The 20,912-nt window shown below is 43.1% G+C and overlaps 1 protein-coding gene across 1 annotated transcript in view; it reads left to right on the plus strand.

The window, feature by feature from the left end:
• Positions 1–4,009: 4,009 nt before the first annotated feature.
• GASK1B (golgi associated kinase 1B) overlaps positions 4,010–20,912 on the plus strand; it is a 62,322-nt gene continuing 45,419 nt past the window's right edge. The window contains exon 1 of the mRNA XM_044300069.1: positions 4,010–5,659. Coding sequence (XP_044156004.1) covers positions 4,762–5,659 — 898 coding nt within the window. The 5' untranslated portion in view covers positions 4,010–4,761. The remainder of the gene's footprint in view (positions 5,660–20,912) is intronic.

Here is a 20,912-nt window from a genome sequence, read left to right on the forward strand (position 1 = left end):
ACAAGGCTTTATAGCCCAAAGTGGCCACACCCACGCGGACACACCCAGTGCTCACAGCCTAGGAAGGGAATTAACCATTCACACACCAGACAAGGGAAGACAGCAACTTAAAGGGGAAGTGAACACACAAACAACCCCGTGCACACCAAACATGGGAAGTGCACACCAATCACACAAGTTGCCAAATGCAACCACACGCACAACACAGCAAGCTGCCACGACACAGCTCAGGCTGCCATGCTGCCACATAAATACTGTTGCCAGCGGCAACCACAGGTGAGGAAAATACCACAGCCCTCACCTGTGATTGACAACCAAACCAAACCGCTGACAACCGTATGCGGTTCAGGAGTCACGGTCATGGCCATGGCCGTGACACCCCCCCATCTTCTTCCCCCACCACTACCATCATTGCCTGTTTACCTCTTAGCAACCTACCACCACTCTCCCCCTCTACACCAGAGGACTCCATCGTTTACCCCCCTCCCCACATGCCCACCTTGTCCTTCTGCACACTCCAGGTGAGGAAGGAACTACAGAAAATCAAGGTGTGTAAAGCTGCAGGACCAGACGGCATCAGCTCCAGGCTCCTGAAGTGCTGCTCAGACCAACTGTGTGGCATTATGGGTCACATGTTCAACATGAGCCTGAGGCTGGGGAAGGTTCCACAGCTGTGGAAGACCTCCTGTGTGGTACCAGTGCCAAAGATCTCACACCCAAAAGACCTCAGCAGCTACAGGCCGGTAGCACTGACCTGACACTTGATAAAGACCCTCCAGAGGCTGGTTCTCAACCATCTTCGCTCCCTGGTGAGGTCTTCATTGGATCCACTGCAGTTTGCCTCACAGCCTGGCATCGGGGTGGATGATGCCATCATCTACCTCCTACACCAAGCTCTAACTCACCTGGAAACAATGTGAGGATCATGTTTTTTTTTATTTCTCCAGTGCTTTTAACACCATACAACCTGGACTTCTGAGGGGCAAGCTGGAGATGGCAGGAGTGGACCACCACATGTCACACTGGATACTTGACTACCTCACAGAACCCCACAGTTTGTTAAATCTCAGGGTTGTGTCTCTGACAAGCTGATCTGCAGTACGCTTGCACCACAGGGAACGGTGCTGGCACCGTTCCTCTTCAACTTCTACACTGCAGACTTCTCCATCAACCCCCAAGGCTGCCACCTACAGAAGTTCTCTGATAACTCTGCCATAGTCGGCCTTATCACAGGTGAGGACGACTCAGAGTACAGACAGGGGACACAGGATTTTGTGGACTGGTGTCAGTGGAACCAGCTCCAGATCAACGTGGGCAAAACCAAGGAGCTGGTGGTAGATTTCCGCAGACACAGGCCCCCTGCTTTGGTTCCGGTGAACATACAGGGAACGGACATTGAGGTGGTGGTGGTGGACTTTTATAAGTACCTGGGTGTTCACCTGAACAACAAACTGGACTGGAGCTATAACACTGATGCTCTTTTCAAAAAGGGTCAGAGCAGACTCTATCTGTTGAGGAGACTGAGGTACTTTGGCGTGCAGGGGACGCTCCTAAAGACCTTCTTTGACTCAGTGGTGGCATCAGCCATATTCTATGGTGTGTTTGTTGGGGGAGCAGCTTATCTGTGGCTGAGAGACAGAGATTAGATAATCTCATTAAGAAGGCCATGTTGTGGGACTATTTGTGCACTTCTACTAAGTATTTGGTGGCTGAAAATATGAGCTGAAGGTTTTTCAGGTTCGCCTGCTATAACCTATTTTAGCACTATTACTGAGGAAAATCTCTGCACCTAATTCTTTAAATTTCACCTCACTTCCTGTGAGCTTGACCAATCCCATACCACCTTGTCCCTAAACTTACCACTATACTTATCCCAGCCCTAAACCATCTCTTCAACCTATCACTAACCACTGGTGTCTTCATATCTTCTTTTAAACATGCCGCCATCACACCCATACTTAAAAGAAACCTTCTCTGGACCCATCAAGTTATTGCCCCATATTGCTACTCCCATTCAGCATCAAATCTTCTAGAAGAATATGTTCATCTAGAACTGTCCTTCCACCTCTCATTCCATTCACTTTTTGATCAGCTACAATCCAGCTTACAACCCAATCACTTCACTGAAACAGCCCTAACAAAAGTCACCAATGACCTGCTCACTGCCAAAGCTAAATTTCATAACTTAGTACTTCTCCTTCTTGACCTGTCCTCTCTTAACCAAGTATTTGATTCTGCCCTGTCCTTCAAGCCACAAATCCAGACCCTTACCACCACCTGCTGCTTTCAACTCAAGAACATCTCTCATATTCGCTTCTTCCCAACCCTCAGTCAACTGAAATGCTAGTGCTTGCCCTTGTCATCTCCGCTTGGACTATTGAAACATCCCCCTTTCTGGCCTCCCATTTGACACTCTTGCATCCCTTCAATCTATTCTCAACTCTGCTGCCTTGTTAACCCACCTCTCCCTTCGTTTCTCCTCTGCCTCTCCCTTGTACCAATCCATTCACTGGCTCCACATTACCTAACAAAATCAATTCAAAATACCGGTACTAACAACTACATATAAGGTTGTCCACAATCTGTCTACCACGCTACATATCTCATCTCCACATATAATATCCAATCCTTACATGGCCTCCTTAGTTCGCCTCTTGCCTGTTCCTCGCACAATTATGTAGAGGATTTCTCATGTGTATCTCCCATACTCTGGAAATCACTACTCCAGTACATCAGATTCTCCCCAACATCCAAACCTTCAAAAACATCCTAAAACCTCACCCCTTCAGGAAATCCTACCACCCACAATAAGCATGCTACCACTACACAGCCAGATGAGCAGCTTGTACCCTCAGCTGCTGTCTCCTTCTCCCTTCCTTTCTGGATTGTAATCCCTCTGTGGCAGGATCCTTTCCTCCTCTGTACCAGTCTGTTAAAAAGTTAGTATTTATTGTACTTGTTTTTGTTTTGTTTTAAATTATGTATGTATACCCCCTTTTAAATGTACAGTACCTTTTAGCTTTTGCATTTGTCACGCAAGGAGGACCCAGTAGAACATAGATAGCATATGGGTTTTTAGATGGAAAATCCAAGTTTCTCGTTGGAAGATTTTCTTGTCCCAGTCCCCCCTTCTGGTGAGTGACAGGATCAGCTCAATGCCAACAAAATTTCATGCATGTGCTCTTCCCTCCATGTTGGGTATTTACATAAGTTGCGAGTGGGGTATCTTTTTTTATTCCTGATATCAGTCAGGTGTTCCCCTGGTCAAGCCTCCTGTCACTTCTAGGTAAGCGCTACAGACACCCCCTCCAAGGCCAGTTAAACTCACAGTGTCTCCGCACTGCAAAAAATAGGATATGTCCTATCTTTCACTGCATCTTGCGGATCGCGGACCCATTGAAATGGCAGTGGTTTGTGGTCCACAGCAAGGTCAATGTGGCCCCACGGTCTTGTGCGGGAGTCCTAAAACAGAGTTGGAACAGAGCAGCAGGTATTGGATTTGTTAGTCTGTGGCCATGTTAGGTGTCTTAGGTCAGTGTTCCTCAACTCCAGTCCTCAGGGCCTACCTACTGCTCATGATTTGAGAATATCCCAAAGAATGAATACCTGTGGTAAGTCCTGATGTACTGACACTAATTATATCACCTTCTCAATACTAAGGAAATCCTGAGAACATGACTGGCAGGTGGGCCCTAAGGACTGGAGTTGAGGAACCCTGCCTTAGGTGACAATGTTGAAAAATAGACATGTGGACTATATACAGAGTGTTTATGTAACTACATTATATATTGTATATTTACTTAATATATTTATCATATTGAAACATTCACAGTTTTTTTTCTGCTGTTCAACACATATTGCTAGTTGCAACACTGAGTGTAGCTATTTCTAGGAGAAAAAAAGCACAGCTCCCCACCCTCCCTCTGTGTTTGGACAGATATAAGCAGATAAAATGCAGTAACTACATATCACTCAGTCACAGTACAAGAGACATGGAGCAGCCCCATTTCCTCACTGTAAGCTACCCACATCTACAAGTAGAAGAAAACACCTGGAGACAGAGGAAGAGGACAGAAGATTGCTAGGCTGCTGCCTAGGGTCTGCATAGAACATTTCCACATCACATTATTATTACAGCTCTTAGAAAATCCTGCAAAGTCCAGCCACAACTAACAAGATCCAGCAGTCCAGACAGAACTAACACCAAATTCCAAAGAAAGACATAGGGCTAAAGAACTTCATGGACCAAAAATGAATTGATCATGGTGACCTGTCATTATAAGGCGATTACTGGGAAAAAGGGAGTTGAAGTCTTGAGACATTGTTTCCATTTAAGTGGAGTACACAAGCATGTTTCTAATTCTCGCTGGAATTCCTATGCTGTTATATAATAGAGTTACTGTCAGCTCATAGCAGCATACTTTTATATGAAGATAGTCTTCATAAGCTGAGGAATTAACTCTTAATGCACAGAGACATTTGCTGGCAGGACAGATATGAGCTCCCAGTAACAATTGCTAGGCAGTCAGCCCCTGACATTTGCACTGGAGATCTCCTCCTCTCTGTGTTTATACAGTTGACTCCATTCATTCACTTCCCTAGTGGTGGTTGATAGAAGGCTCTGTGCGGTGGAGGGTCACAGTCACATTCCTGATCTCAGGCTCAACACAGACTCCTTCCTCTGCTTCATATAGTATTTCTAAGCAGAATGCAAGATCCCAGCAGGAGATCCCAGCTTTTTAGCAGCTGTCACTATGTAGGATGCCTAGAGAGATGACCTCTACTCGCCCAGGAACACTTAGGAGCTCATTCATACTATTATTCTTCTCCTGGATCTTCAGGATTTGGGGTGGGAGGCGTCCCAAGAGCAGGAGGAATCTGCTGCTGGTCTGCACTGCTTGTTTGCTCTATGGGATTTTTGTAGTGACCCAGGCAGGTAGTTTTTTCCCACAGCATAAGGATTCTAGGAAGACTAATCAGATTGATGGTGATGGAGCTTCTGAACAGCAGAGGAACTTTGTGGAACAAAATACTTTTTATGTTGAAAATTCCCAGCCACTTGGAACTGCTCTAAACAGTTCTACAACACTCCAGCCAAATGTTGTATATATCACCCTACGGTCCAAGAGGAGCAAACCATCCAACATTAGGGGGACAGTGAGACCAAAGAAGAGGAGGAAGTTTGGAATTGTTGGACAACATGAGTTTGGATATAGCATGCAGGACACTGGTAGACTGGAGGACAAGCTTATGGACAGGTATATACAGAAAGGAACCCCCACTCATCTCAAGTCTAGGGACACAGCAACAATTATATTGAGGGATGCAAGGGGAGATAGTCACCAGAGTAACATTAGGATTTACAGTGATCGTGCCCCTCCTTGGTTTAGTGCTGAAGATATCCGGACAATGAGGTTCCTAGCTGAATCAAGAATAAAGAAAATAACACAGTTGCCTTCTAACCAGGCTTATCTCATCTATGAAACCCCGTCCAAGAAAAAGATTGCTCCATCTGTCCCATCCTCAGCATGCCAGGGAATTTGTGGTCTTGTTAGAAGACCCTTGGACATGAGTGAAGTGTTTGCTTTCCACTTGGATCGGATACTGGGGCTTAATCGAACTTTGCCATCTGTGAGCAGAAAGTTTGAGTTCCCTCAAGGTAAGAGGATGTGTTTGCTCTATTGTAATGTTGATCTGGTTTCCTGAATTAGATTTATTACAGCCACCTGTCAAATCTACATTTACCCAGGGGTTTCACCTTCAAGCTTTTTGATGCAGTTTTTGAAATACTATATTCATTAACAAATGTCAGTCAGTATGATGTTGTCCTCCTCTGCGAAGTGGTTAAAAATCTATTCTGTTTACTGTTTACATCTGCTTCTAGATAAGTTGGGTAACTGCAAATGTAGGCACCAGGGAATAGTTGAAGAGGACCATCCTTTTATTTTAAGGGAAAAAATAATAGTTTAAAATACTATGTCAGACTGTATAGTAGAAAAGCAGGAGGATCCAGCATCTATTACAAAAATCAAATTTATTGATAATTCTGATAAAAATCCAATGACCACATACAAGAAAACCATGCTTATGTGTTTTCGGTTGTATTTAACCCTGATAGCTAAGTGTGGTATTATTTAAATGGATGCTCCTCTACTGCACTTCTCTTGTCTTCAACACTTCAGTGTATGCTACTAGATAAGCTGAATACACTTGATTTCTAAGAATGTTGGACTGCATGTTAACTTATGCCAAGTCAATTGGCTTTCTATCCTATGCACATTTAATTATTTTTGGAAGATTTTATCCAGACATATGCGACTGGACTAAGGGTTTAACGGGAATTATACTCTTTTCACTTATACCTGTAGCCTGCATCACCTACAGATAAATTTATACTTACCTGCTCTGTGCCACCCTGGTCCTGTCTGCTCATTCCTGCTAGTTCATCTTTTGGTCCCCAACTTGTTTTCTTACAGCCGAGTATAGACATGGTCACCTGCGTTGCTGCAGCCAGTCAGTGAAAACATGTCACCGTTGAAGCCAGTCATTGACGGCAGCGGAGCTTGGGGCCATGTCCATAGTCATCCAGAAGAAAACAAGCCACGGTCTGGATAAGCTTGAGCCAGCGCACAGGATCAGAGTGTCAGGAAGCGGGTAAGTATTAGTTTTTCTATGGGTGATGCAGGCTACGGGAATAAGTAAAAAGAGTATAATTACTGGAAAACCTCTTTAATTTGAACCAAAGCTCCAGCATTACATTCTTTATTGCAGTTGCAAGTAAGAATGGTTTTGTTGTCTGTATCTTCCTTGTGTTTGTCAATGTACAGTGCCTTGCAAAAGTATTCACCCCACTTGACTTTTTTTTAGTATTTTGTTACATTACAGCCTTAAGCTCAATGTTTTGTTATTCTAAATTTTATGTTATGGATCAGAACACAATAGTCTAAATTGGTGAAGTGAAATTAGAAAAATATATAAATGAAACTTTTTGTTAGAAATAGAAAGCAGAAAATTGGCATGTGCGTATGTATTCACCACCTTTCTTAGGAAGCCCATAAAAAGCTTTGGTGCAAGCAATTACCTTCAGAAGTCACATAATTAGTGAAATGATGTCCACCTGTGTGCAATCTAAGTGTCACATGATCTGTCATTACATATACACACCTTTTTTGAAAGGCCCCAGAGGCTGCAACAACTAAGCAAGAGGCAACACTAACCAAACACTGCCATGAAGACCAAGGAACTCTCCAAACAAGTAAGGGACAATGTTGTTGAGAAGTACAAGTCAGTGTTAAGTTATAAAAAAAATATCCAAATCTTTGATGAACCCCAGGAGCACCATCAAATCTATCATAACCAAATGGAAAGAACATGGCACAACAGCAAACCTGCCAAGAGACGGCCACCCACCAAAACTCACGAACCATGCAAGGAGGGCATTAATCAGAGAGGCAGCACATAGACCTAAGGTAACCCTGTAGGAGCTGCAGAGTTCCGCAGCAGAGACTGGAGTATCTGTACATAGGATGACAATAAGCCGTGCGCTCCATAGAGTTGGGCTTTATGGCAGAGTGGCCAGAAGAAAGCCATTACTTTCAGCTAAAAACAAAAAGGCACGTTGTGAGTTTGGGAAAAGGCATGTGTGAGACTCTCAAAATGTATGGAGGAAGGTGCTCTAGTCTGATGATACTAAAATTGAACTTTTCGGCCATCAAAGAAAACGCTATGTCTGGCGCAAATCCATAACATCACCCAAAGAACACCATCCCCACAGTAAAACATGGTGGTGGCAGCATCATGCTGTGGGGATGTTTTTCAGCAGCCGGGACTGGAAAACTGGTCAGAGTTTAGGGAAAGATGGATGGTGCTAAATACAGGGATATTCTTGAGCAAAACCTGTACCACTCTGTGCATGATTTGAGGCTAGGATGGAGGTTCATCTTCCAGCAGGACAATGACCCCAAACACTCTGCTAAAGCAACACTTGAGTGGTTTAAAGGGGAAACATGTAAATGTGTTGGAATGGCCTAGTCAAAGTCCAGATCTCAATCCAATAGAAAATCTGTGGTCAGACTTAAAGATTGCTGTTCACAAGTGCAAACCATCCAACTTGAATGAGCTGGAGAAGTTTTGCAAGGATGAATGGGCAAAAATCCCAGTGGTAAGATGTGGCAAGCTCATAGAGACTTATCCAAAGCGACTTGGAGCTTTGATTGCCGCAAAAGGTGGCTCTACAAAGTATTGACATTAGGAGGGGGGGGTGAATAGTTATGCACATTGACTTTTTCTGTTATTTTGTCCTATTTGTTGTTTGCTTCACAACAAAAAAACTAACATCTTCAAAGTTGTGGGCATGTTCTGTAAATTAAATTATGCAAATCCTCAAACAATCCATGTTAATTCCAGGTTGTGAGGCACCAAAATACGAAAAAAGTCAAGGGGAGTGAATACTTTTGCAAGGCACTGTACATTTGAATGTAGTAGTATGTGAGGTTATATTGTTCAAAAATGTCGGTGGTGGCCTTTACCACAAGTACAGCAACTGACCTTTACTGAAAATCTACTACAGATGACCAAGTAAAATAACATTAAAGGGGTTGTCCTGCAAATAAAATTCTACAGTTTTCAAACCAGCACCTGGATCTGAATACTTTTGTATTTGCATGTAACTGAAAATATATTGTAGCTACTCAATTATTCAATGAAATCTATCTGTATAGCGCCACCTACGGTTTGTTGTTTTTCTAAATTCTCTGTCCTTCTCACTGAGATGGAAGCACATGCTCAATTCTATCCTTCAACTGCCCCCTGAGAAAGTACACGCTCCATGAGCTGTCAGCTTAAAATAAATCTAGCAGAACAATAGAAGCAATGAATAGGGAGATCTGTGGATCCATGTGAGGTACAGGGCCGGTTCTAGCTTTATTAGAAAGAGATCGTCATGTACTAGACTATGTATGATTTTAAATTTTTACATTAATCATGGGATAACCCCTTTAAGTGATGGAACCCTAAATATCATATTACATTGTATTCTGAAAATCATCTTATGTCAAGTAAACTGGAGCTGCCATTTATAAACACTCTTAAAATGTCATTGGTGGTGCTAGCTATCTCTGTACACACATATACAATAATCATTGTTTGGGCCCGCCCACTGGACTCCTAGGCTCAGAATAAGCAGGAATTCAAATTAATAAATTACAAGTTGTACTGAATCTTTTCCCTCAAAACGGTATATCAATCTGCTCAGCTTCTCCTGCTCTATAACATTCTGCCCACAGTTTGAGCTACACTTTCAACATGACAGGTTCCCTTTAAGGGCATTTCACAATAATGTTGGCACTATTCTTCTGGACTTTGAACCAGTATAATCGCAATGCCACTAATGTTAATATTAAAGAGTCTTCTATATGCTTCACAAATATAAAAGAAAAGGCTGTTATGCAGAAATCAAAGCTCTTCTTAAGTGATTTGTAACTTTAAACTACAATGAATGACACAGATTTTTTTCACTTTTCTAACAAGGCTTTAACATGGATCTATTAGTTGATGTCCTTGAACACATCATGACGTACATGTATGTCACTGGTATGTTGGTATGCTGTTCCTGTGTGATCAATATCAGAAGCCCGAGAGTGAATGACAGCCTGGTTCCCGCTATAGTGGCCGAGAATAAAAAGAACATTTTGCTCCCGCCATATTAACCTCCTAAATGCTACAGTCAATATCCACACCTGGATTTAGGCTAGGTTTTTTAAGACAATTTCCTCCTGTTAAAATGTCCTTTTTTTCCTGTCAAACAGGATGATGCAACAGGATGTGTATTCTGTAGCATCCTGTTGCCATATACATTCATTGTACAAGAAAGTTGATCCATCAGGATATTTTAGTTGAAAAGCATCGAAAAAATTAGACATTATCAATTTGTCAGCTCCACTGAAATCCTTTGAATCCATTAACAAACAAAAAAGAAAGTCAAATAGATGTTTCTAAAGGATTATATATTTTTTTATTTTGAGAGGGGGGTAAATAAAAAGTGAAATAAAGCTGGAAAACCCTGCTAATGGAGCAATCATTAGGAGAAATAAAATGGCCGCTGTCCTATTAGTACAAATAAAACCTGTCCTAATCACACAGCAAGACAGGTTACTTTACAACACTGAGGTAAAGAGCTGCCTCATCCTCCTCTCTGCTCTACTTGTCAGGGATTATGATCCTGAATACAGTTTAATATGATATTTAGCTGAATCTTTGTGGGAATAGAGTTCATGAGGAGAAATGAAGTACAGAAAAGATGGACAGGACAGACTGTGGTAATAACTGGGGTAATGTGGGGCTGTGGTAATGTAGACTGCATACAAGTGCTGCTGCTGATTAGCCACATCTGCTTATGAACTCAATTCCAACAGAGATTCAGCTAAAGATCTTATCATCTGTATTCAGGATCATAATCCCCAACAGGTAGAGCAGAGAGGAGGATGAGGCAGCTCTTTATCTTAGTGTTGTGAAGTAACTTATCTTGTTGTGTGATTAGAACAGGTTTTGTGCGCACTAATAGGACAGCGGCCATTTTGTTTCTCATAATGATTGCTCCCCAGATAAAACGAGCCATTATAACTAATGTAAGGTATTTGGAAATATAGTTTTAATGAAGTAATAATTAAGTATTTTCATTTTCTTAATTCCCAGAAAACCCCTTTAAATACGTTTATATTTTAATAGTTCAGGTGTTTTGAATTATTTTTATTGCGGAGAAAGGGGGTTGATTTCAATCTTTATATTTTTTTATCTTTGAAAAAACTTTTTTTTAACTTTTTTTAAGTCCCCCTTCATGCAATATTTAGATCTCTTCTCCCATGGACTGCAATGAATTATCAATGCAGTTTATGGGAGATTCCATACATTCCTATGGAGCCCTGTCACAAGCAGGGGAGGGGTGTTTATGAAAAGCCAGCTTGTCTCCTGGGAACTAAAGACTGCTATATTAACATATTCCCACCCATACATTACCTTTTAGGTTTCATACTGCAGATCAGATGGCCAGCTGTTTGAAGATAAAGCATCGCTCTTATGACTTGAATATGAAGTAGCCGTCCCATTGAAATGAATAGGACAGTTTAGTTGTAATTACACCTGCTAACTGCTGCAGTTGCCATGGCGAGCAGGTAAACAATGAAGAGAAGGCAGCGCTGCTTTCTCTTCAAATAGGTGATCGACAGGGGTGCCAGGAGTTGGCCCCTTGCTGTTCTGATATTGATGACCTTTCCTGAGGATAGGTCATCAATATAAAAAAAACTGACAACCCCTTTAACCCTTTAAGCAGTGATCCACAATGTTAACCCTTTTAGCAGTGATTGACTAGGTCACTGCACCAGTGACACAAGGAAAAGAGCTAGAGAAATATGTATGTTCATTTTATTTTAAACCCTTTTAGGGCTTGTCTGAGATTTTTTATAATCCTCGACAACACCTTTAATAGCTTATTTAAGTGTCTGATCTGGTTGCAGAGAGTGACGGTATAGAAAGGGTTGACCATAGCATGTTTTTTATTTTAAAGCCCTTTTAAGCCTTATTCAAGACTTTAATTATCTTAGACAACCCCTTTAAATAAAGTCTGTCATGATTAAAAGATCTTATCCGCAAAAAATTCACAAAACGTTATTTCACAGTTTTCAACCTAAGACCAACATATCAGCACTAAATGCATAAATAAAGATTTAGGATATTTATGCCAGGAGTGGAGCAAAATTTTTGTAGATACATTTGTCGGAACGGGTGTGGACCCATTCATTTCAATGGGGCCGCAAAAGACTGCATCTTTGTGTGCTGTCTGCATCCATAGTTCCGTTCCGCAGCCCCGCAAAAAAGATAGAGCATGTTCTTTTCTTGTCTCCAATTGCTATGGTCGTGTGAATGTGCCCTAAAGGTCAGTTGTTCCAGCAGGACAATTACCTGCCATATGGCCTTTTAGGTCAAATGGATAATAGGAGTGCAACAGTACTAGATGCATAAAGGCTGCAAGTAAAGTAAAATATATAACACTTGTATATTTTAGAAATACATAGCTGTGTAAGATGTATCTGTCAATCCACATCAATGCCTTTATCCCAGTGAGCTGGCGTAGCGGTTGTATCAAGGCATTGGAATGCAACATTAAAGGCTGATGATTTTAATCCAGTCCTCCTCCTACTTCTATTGTGAGAGACATCTTACTAGAAGCTGCCAAATATACCCAACTAATCTAGTATAAATATACATTTTTTAGAACATCCACTCACTCTTCATATGATCTGCTTAAAATGCAACTGTCGTTTCAGGTCTTTTTTTTTTTTTAGAAAAAGCTGCCTTGTGGGTGCACATGAAAAGTAACACTATTTGTGACCATTATGAGATTGTATCCTGTATTTTTAGCAGTCTATAATTCTCAGGTTTTTCAGAGCTAGTGGGTGGAGAGTAGTTGGTATCATGTCTGCCCATACATAGAACATGGATGAGCAGCATTATCTGCTTCTTAACTCTTTGTAGTATCTCCTCAGAAGCAGCAGCAGTAATGGGGGACATTATACAACAGTGCTGAGCATTTAGATGTAAATCCAGCAATTAAGTTAGACAGTAAATCACTTACAAATCAGCAAAAGTCTCTCTGAGTCAGTCTCTCTGCCTCTGCCTGTCTCCATCAGCGACTCTCTTCTCCTCCCCTAGACATCGATGTCATCTGATCATTTTCAGTGAGCAGGCAGCCATCTTCATTTAAGACAAGATGTAATGGCGGCACTCCATGCCCACTGCCATACCGATATCTGGGGTGGGCATTCTAGCTTCTGTCCAGTGGCCGGGTCCAGCTGGTATTCCTTTGCCCTCCAGCAGCAGGGCCAGACACTGGACTCCTGTGTCCCACACTGCATGGCACAGCCTAGCTGCTAGGCCTCTTCCTGTGTTCCATATGGTGCGCACATGCTTCCCAGCTCTTAAAAGGCCAGCACAACTGTATACAATCTGCACCAGCCTATGGCTGGACTTCTATGGATATTTCAGAAAAAAAGTGCCTGAGCATTAGGTATTTATGGAAAAGGTGCCTGAGCACTAGGAATTTCTAGCTTGCTAGATCCTGCAAAGGTGCTATAATTCCTGGATTCTGACCCTTTGCTGCTTGTCCTGACCTTTGGACTGCTTCATGGATTCACGCAGACTGTGGCCACCCTGACCGTGGCCTGTTTTTGACTATGAGTTTGACTGTTCCCTCGGTGCCAAGCAACACTGTTTCTGGCCCTGTGAGTCATCAGCCAACCACACGGAGACTACTCCAAGAGTGTAGCGGCCTGGTGTGTTCCCTGCCGCCAAAACCAAATTATATAGGGTTTAAAGGGTGAATACCAGGAAGCTACCAGGATAGATGTAGCCCATAGCCAAATCTGTTGGTTGGCACAGTGGTTCCACAACCATTGTCTGTAACACAGGACTTGAGAGATAGTGAGGCGGAAGAGGAAGCATGAGAAGAATACTAAATATCTTTCTCTGATAAAGATATATTACAAAATTTCATCTGTTTTATTCATCTTTGAACAAATGGATCAACAGTATCAACAGTAACAACATCAGTATTTCACATTCTACTGTATATACTTTATTAAGAATGCTGATAATGAAAATCAAAGTAAACATTGTTTTTCTACTAATTAAAACCAGATACTGAAACATATTCTTGAATTCTAATAATTTTCAGTTTCTAATTGTATTTTGTGTTACATTTGTACATGGTTGTGGGGGCAGCCATCTTGCCTGAGCTGCTACTTAGCTTTGTTAAAGGGAGTCAGTGAGCAGTTTTGACCATGCTAAATTGTTGATAGCACAAGGTAGAGGCTGGGAGAGCAGGACAAACATATAAACATGCCTTTTCTGATAACTTTTATTATCAGGAGTAGTGTAAATATGAAATGTAGAGAGCACTTCACATTGAAACTCTGCCCTAGCGGTTTCATATTCACCCTTCTCCTGATGAGACAATCTCCAAAAAAGGAATGTTTTTACTGCTCTCCCCAACTTTTTCCCAGTACCATCAGCTTAGCAGAGGTGAGTTGTCACAATCACCTATTGTCAATGGTTTGATTCTATAAGATGTAGATGTAACTCATAATTGTAATCTTGCCTGTGATGATAATGAGATGACTCCTGAGATTGTCACGGATGGTGTTGCAGAAAGCTGGAACTTATAAACATCCGACTGGCTAGATCCCAAACTAAGGAGCATATGGGTGAGCCCTATAAAACCCCTAGAGCTCTCCCTGACTGCTATGCCCATGCAAAGGTATTTATGGTAGACTATTGCATGCCCACGTACCTTATACTAAGTGACACCTGAAAACCCTATAATAGTGAGGGAACACGACCACCGGCTCCCTGCACTTAATACGGACAGAGTCAGGGTCACCTACAATCAAGCCAGCAAGGAAACACAAATAAAGGAAACAGACTTATCTGAGGAATCAGGAGAAGCAGTATCCAGCAGTGAACAACTCATCCAGGAAGAAGTATAAACCGCAAAGTGAGGCAGCATGGGAGGGAATATAAAGGGAGACAATCAGTGCAAATAGGTGACAGCTGGGAGAAGGAAAGGAGATGACAAAGTAAAACCAAAACAAAGAACGTCATGCAAGAGGTAGCGTAGAACGTCTAACAGACCTTCTCACAGAGCTGGCGGTGACAGAGATCTGAACTCAGCATTAAGCATTAGGTTATAAGTCTCAGCAGCCAGAGTGAAAACTGTAAGCCTTCACAATTTTTATAATATAAATAGTGACATGGAAAATTAGAAGAAAAACCACAATTGTTTTTAAAACATATCCAGAAAATAAAAACTTAATTTTAATAATAGGTAATTTTCTGATTCTGACGTAACATTCCTTTTAAATATATTTTATGTTTTCTATCTCTTAGAGTCAATTGTCCATTCAACTGCACATTAAAAAAATATTAGTGCTCTACATTAGAAAATTACATCACTTACTAATATACTTCTGTTATTCAAGGTGCCCATATCTGATGATGGCTGTTCCAGTCCTGGCATGCGACCTGGGCTGTGTCTGAAGGGGTCTGTCTGACTGGCTTATTTTACTAACTAAACCAGCCATTTCTCTGTGCCGACCAACAGGAAACTGTCAGCATTGCTGACAGTTTCCCTGTTGAAAAATAGAGAGTAGATTGACATGCAGCACATGAAGTAGAGTAAAGTCATTACTTTAAATGTTGTCCAAATGTTGACTTTCATGTTAACAATCCTAACACATGGATATTATTTTACCCTTTTCCATCCCTTGTAATTACTGTCTGTGTTATACAGCTGACACTCCACTGTAATGACCAGGATAGGAGATAACTCCAATCTCTGTAGTTTAACCCCTTAGATGCTGTAGGCAATGTTGACCACAGCATCTAAATGGTTAGAGAGGTCTGGGTGGCTAGGTACCAAGAGTGTACAAGGTAGTCAGAGGACTAACAGAGGCCTCTAGGATTGTCAGAGCTTTATTGTCAGCTACCTGTGTAAGTTGCAGATAAGGAAGGTGGTATTATTACATATTAGTGGTGATTGAGGATTGTTAAAGCCAGTTGTTGGTACACATAGTATTGAAAATGAGTTCTGCTTTAAACTACATTGGAACTGACAATTAATGGAGATCTCCATTGATGACTTCAGTAAAGGGGCAAGCTTTTTTTTTTTTTTTTTTAAACAGCAGCACCCCTGACCGCTGCTATGTTGAGAATATCCTCCTTCATTTTTTTCTTAGGAGATCTAACAATTCAAATCATGAATCTGACTGCTGCATTTTAGTATTGATAATATAATAAAAAGGAAAAATGCTATACTAGACGGCTGATGGCATTACAAAGTGTAAAGCAGCGTGCAGTTTAATGTTTTCTTTGCCACCACATAACATCATAGCCGCACTGGTCATTGCTATACGTGTACAGACCCTCCAGTCCTTGATGCCATTACAGGACGCAGGGCACAATGACTTTGTACCATACGTTTATTCTGTACCATTGTATGTAGGATTTCTCTCTATGGTAACAGCTGAATGTTTTCATATCCATGGCTTCTTTGTCCCAGGAGACCAGCGCTGAAAAGAAGCATAACTCTCAGCATCATCCTTGTTGATCTTTGTTGTAAAATATGATTTTAGTGACGGCAATGATTGAGGAATGATAGTAGTAGGAATGCTTTAATGGCCTCTATACTTTTTAAACCAACAAATCACATTTCTTATGTACATGTCATCATATACTAGGGTTTTCCTAGTTTGTTATTTTAAAAGCTGGAGCCTCAATTAAAACATATTTTAAAACTTAAAGGAATTGTCTGAGACTGTAATATTGGTGCCCTATACTTAGTGGGATGCAGCAGATGATCAGTGAAGGTGCCAGGAGTTGGTTCCCAACCCTGATGTGATAGTGATGACCTGCCAGAGGCTATCACCAAACAGTGCGGTCATTATCTGCCACGAGTGGACATGGCCTGGAATCTTATGACCAGCCTCGCCATAGGTCAAGTGGACCTGTCAGTTCTCCTGACATATCTACCGTATTTACTGTAGTACAATTTTTGCATTCTTTAAAAAAAATATATATTAAAATAACAATTCTGTAGTATGTTTTTTTTTTTGAATGCTGCGTTGTACCATTTCTTTTTTCTCCCTCCTGGAAATGTATGAATATGTGTAACCATTATCCTTGTTGATTGGGTGTCTATACATTTTAACACTGTTCAGTCAGTACTGACACAGTCTATTGACAAGGAGAGAGGTAATGCCCATGCTAGTTTGTTTATACATTTACAGGAGGAATAACAGAAGGACAGCACAATGGCAGAGTTCAGACACTTCAGGAGAGCTGCCAGTACTGAAATTATACATACAAATTGTCGTTCAGTAGTCTCCAGAGCATGCCCAAGACTTCACCTAGGTTTACAGTACCTTCACTGCTAAACTGTTGACCAATACTTCTGTCATGTGCAGTCCTGCTTCTAAGGCTTGTTTCACATTTGCGTTTGCCAATCCGGCAGGCTGTTCCGGCATTGCTGGACGCTACCAGAATGCTGTCTGGCCCCATCCATAATAATAAAAGCCCTGTGTGCGTGCTCAGGGCTGCGTGTCCATGCATGTATGCCGGTAATTGAACTGGGCATGCACGGCGCGTCGAACAATCAACACTCCACACGTCGCAGGTCTGTGCCAACAGCCACAGCCTCCAATCACAGTGCCAGCAGTCTCAGCCACCAGTCAGTGCCAGCTGTCTCAGCCATCACTCAGTGCCAACAGTTTTAGCCACCAGTCAGTGTCAGCAGTCTCAGCTGCAGTCAGCAGTCTCAGCCACAGCCAGCACTCAGTTCCAGCAGTCTCAGCCCCAAGCCACAGCCAGCAGTCTCAGCCACAGGCACCAGTCAGTGTCAGCAGTCTCAGCCACAGCCACCATTCAGTGCCAGCAGTCTCAGCCAGCAGTCAGTGCCAGCCGTTTCAGCCACCAGTCAGTGCAGCCAGTCAAAGTGCCAGCAGTCTCAGCCATACAATGTGGTCAAGTTCCCTTGCCATTTAATATAGACTGTTCCTACTAATGTTTATGCACTACTGTTCTAGTGCCCATTATTGTAACAGGCTTAATGTCTAGTTAACTATAATGGGGTCCGAAGGTGGTCCGGACGCGATTACGCAAATTTGCAGAGAATGGGACGGACAAATACTGCTGCATGCAACTATTTTTGTCTGGTCGATTCCTAGCGTTCTATGCCGGAGCAGGTTGCCAGCAGTTTGAAACCAGCCTTGGATGAACACAAGTAGAGAATTAGCAACAGATTCAGAACAATGTTAGAGATCTCCTATGAACCCACTGTATTTAAACTTTACTTGCTCCCCGCTTCCTGTGCCGCTCCTGGTCCCCGCACTGCCGCTTCTCCCCGTGCAAGGATGAAAACATCCGGTGTCGGAGGGAGCAGCCAATGGCAGGCAGGGACAGGGACAAGCCTCCCTAGTGTCACCTGCAATGCTAGGGAAGCTCCTTCCAGTCCCTGCCTGCCACTTGCTGCCCCCCCCCCCCCCCCCGATACCAGATGTTTTCATCCGCGCACGGGGAGAAGCAGGAGTGAGGACCAGGGGCGGTGCAGTGAGCCAGGAAGTATATTCAATGTGGGGGGCCTGGCATATTGGGGGACATTTTTATACTCTCGGATAAGCCCTTTAACTTGTGACTATATGTATATATATATATATATATATATATATATACAGTACAGACCAAAAGTTTGGACACACCTTCTCATTCAAAGAGTTTGACTATGAAAATTGTAGATTCACACTGAAGATATCAAAACTATGAATTAACACATGTGGAATTATATACATAACAAAAAAGTGTGAAAAAGCTGAAAATATGTCATATTCTAGGTTCTTCAAAGGAGCCACCTTTTGCTTTGATTACTGCTTTGCACACTCTTGGCATTCTCTTGATGAGCTTCAAGAGGTAGTCACCTGAAATGGTTTTCACTTCACAGGTGTGCCCTGTCAGGTTTAATAAGTGGGATTTCTCGCCTTATAAATGGGGTTGGGACCATCAGTTGCGTTGTGGAGAAGTCATGTGGATATACAGCTGATAGTCCTACTGAATAGACTGTTAGAATTTGTATTATGGCAAGAAAAAAGCAAAGTAAAGAAAAATGAGTGGCCATCATTACTTTAAGAAATTAAGGTCAGTCAGTCCCAAAAATTGGGAAAACTTTGAAAGTGTCCCCAAGTGCAGTCACAAAAACCATCAAGCGCTACAAAGAAACTGGCTCACATGCGGACCGCCCCAGGAAAGGAAGACCAAGAGTCACCTCTGCTGCGGAGGATAAGTTCATCCGAGTCACCAGCCTCAGAAATCGCAGGTTAACAGCAGATCAGATTATAGACCAGGTCAATGCCATCCGGTTTGCGTTTAGTTGGACCATCATTTATTTTTCAACAGGACAATGACCCCAAACACACCTCCTGGTTGTGTAAGGGCTATTTGACCATGAAGGAGAGTGTTACGGTTACTCCCCGGCTAGCTGGAAGCTGGACCGCTTAGATAGTCTGGATCTCGGTTTAGGGAGAGAGAGAGGAGCCGCTTCGTCGCGATATCCAGAAGGATCCTGTAAATGTAGAACAATCCCGGTAACGATCTTACAGCTAGGATAATCCTTCCCCCCTCCACAAACGAGTCGAGGCTGCGATTTGAAGGTTAAGCAAGACAGATGTTTACCTGCAAGGTTTAGTCCTTCCACCGAATGGCCGGTCGGTCGGCAGCCCCAGCACGAATCTATGCTGTCCTGGAGGACTCAGCGGTGCTCGCCTGTCTGCGCATCCGCCCTTAGATCCAGGCGACTGCTGGCAACCACCGCTGTTCGGGCATAAGACGGCCGCGACCACGTGCAAGGTCCCGAAATGGCGGCTACCCATGCCCAACACAAAGGACTCGTGCCGGCACGTGTGAAAGACAGAGCTGGGAGGCAAAATAGCACTTAATTGCACACAGTGTAACTAACAGTAACAGTGTAACTAACAGTTTTGTAACAGTGCTCCCTTTTTGTGGAACACTCTGGCAGACACTGTCTGACCCCTTTTCGGGGCAGACTAAGGCTGTCCAGACCACTGGTTATGCTGGGCTGAGGTCTGTTTGTCTGGACAACCCGTCGGCGTTGCCAATCTGTTTCCCAGGTCGGTAGGTAATGGTGAAGTTGAAGGGTTGTAAGGATAGACTCCAACGTAAAAGTCTGCCGTTATCCCCCGAGACCCGGTTTAGCCACACCAACGGGTTATGGTCGGTAACCAGAGTGAACTCTTGTCCATACAAATAGGGAGTAAATTTCTTTAGTGCACACACCAAAGCCAAACACTCTTTTTCTACCGCTGCATAGCTGACTTCGCGTGGCAGGAGCTTACGGCTGATGTAGACAACTGGGTGCTCCCCTCCGTCTTCGCCTACTTGGCTGAGGACAGCTCCCAGCCCAAACATGGAAGCGTCTGTATGGACGATAAAACGTTTGTTAAGGGCTGGAGCCGCCAAGATGGGAGCGTTGACAAGAGCAAGTTTGAGAGCTTGGAAAGCCGTTTCACAGTGGGGAGACCACAGGACCTGTCGAGGTAAGTTTTTCTTGGTCAGGTCAGTCAGGGGTTTGGCAAGTGTGCTGTAGTCTGGTACAAACCGTCTGTAGTACCCTGCTGTGCCCAGGAATGCTAGGGACTGAGTTTTAGTGGTGGGGGTGGGCCAATTGACAACAGCTTCTATCTTGGCCGGCTCTGGTCGCTGTTTCCCACACCCCACCCGGTGACCCAGGTACTGTACCTCGGCCATCCCAAAGTGGCATTTTTCTGGCTTCAGAGTCAGGCCCGCAGCCTGGATCTGATCCAGAACCATTCCTACATGAGCTAAGTGGTCCCCCCAGGAGTCACTGTGGATCGCTATGTCGTCCAGGTATGCGCAAGCAAAACTCTGGAAGCCATCCAGGAGCCTATCGACCAAGCGCTGGAATGTAGCTGGGGCATTCTTCATCCCAAACGGCATTACCTTAAAATGATATAAGCCGAACGGGGTGACGAATGCCGACTTGGGGACAGCCTCCTGGGCCAGGGGAATCTGCCAGTAACCCTTGCAGAGGTCGATGGTGGTCAGATAATTTCCCCTGGCTATACGATCGAGCAGCTCGTCTACCCTGGGCATAGGGTAAGTGTCCGTCACTGTCTTTTCATTGAGCCTCCGATAGTCTACGCAAAACCGGGTTGTACCATCTTTCTTGGGCACCAGGGACTATCGGAGGGCTCAATTACCTTGAGTTTGAGCATCTCACCGATCTCCTTCTTCATCTCTGCCCTAACTGCCTCTGGGATTCGGTAAAAAGCCTGAAA

This window comes from Bufo gargarizans, chromosome 1 (assembly GCF_014858855.1).
Source record: "Bufo gargarizans isolate SCDJY-AF-19 chromosome 1, ASM1485885v1, whole genome shotgun sequence".
NCBI classification, from domain to species: domain Eukaryota; kingdom Metazoa; phylum Chordata; class Amphibia; order Anura; family Bufonidae; genus Bufo; species Bufo gargarizans.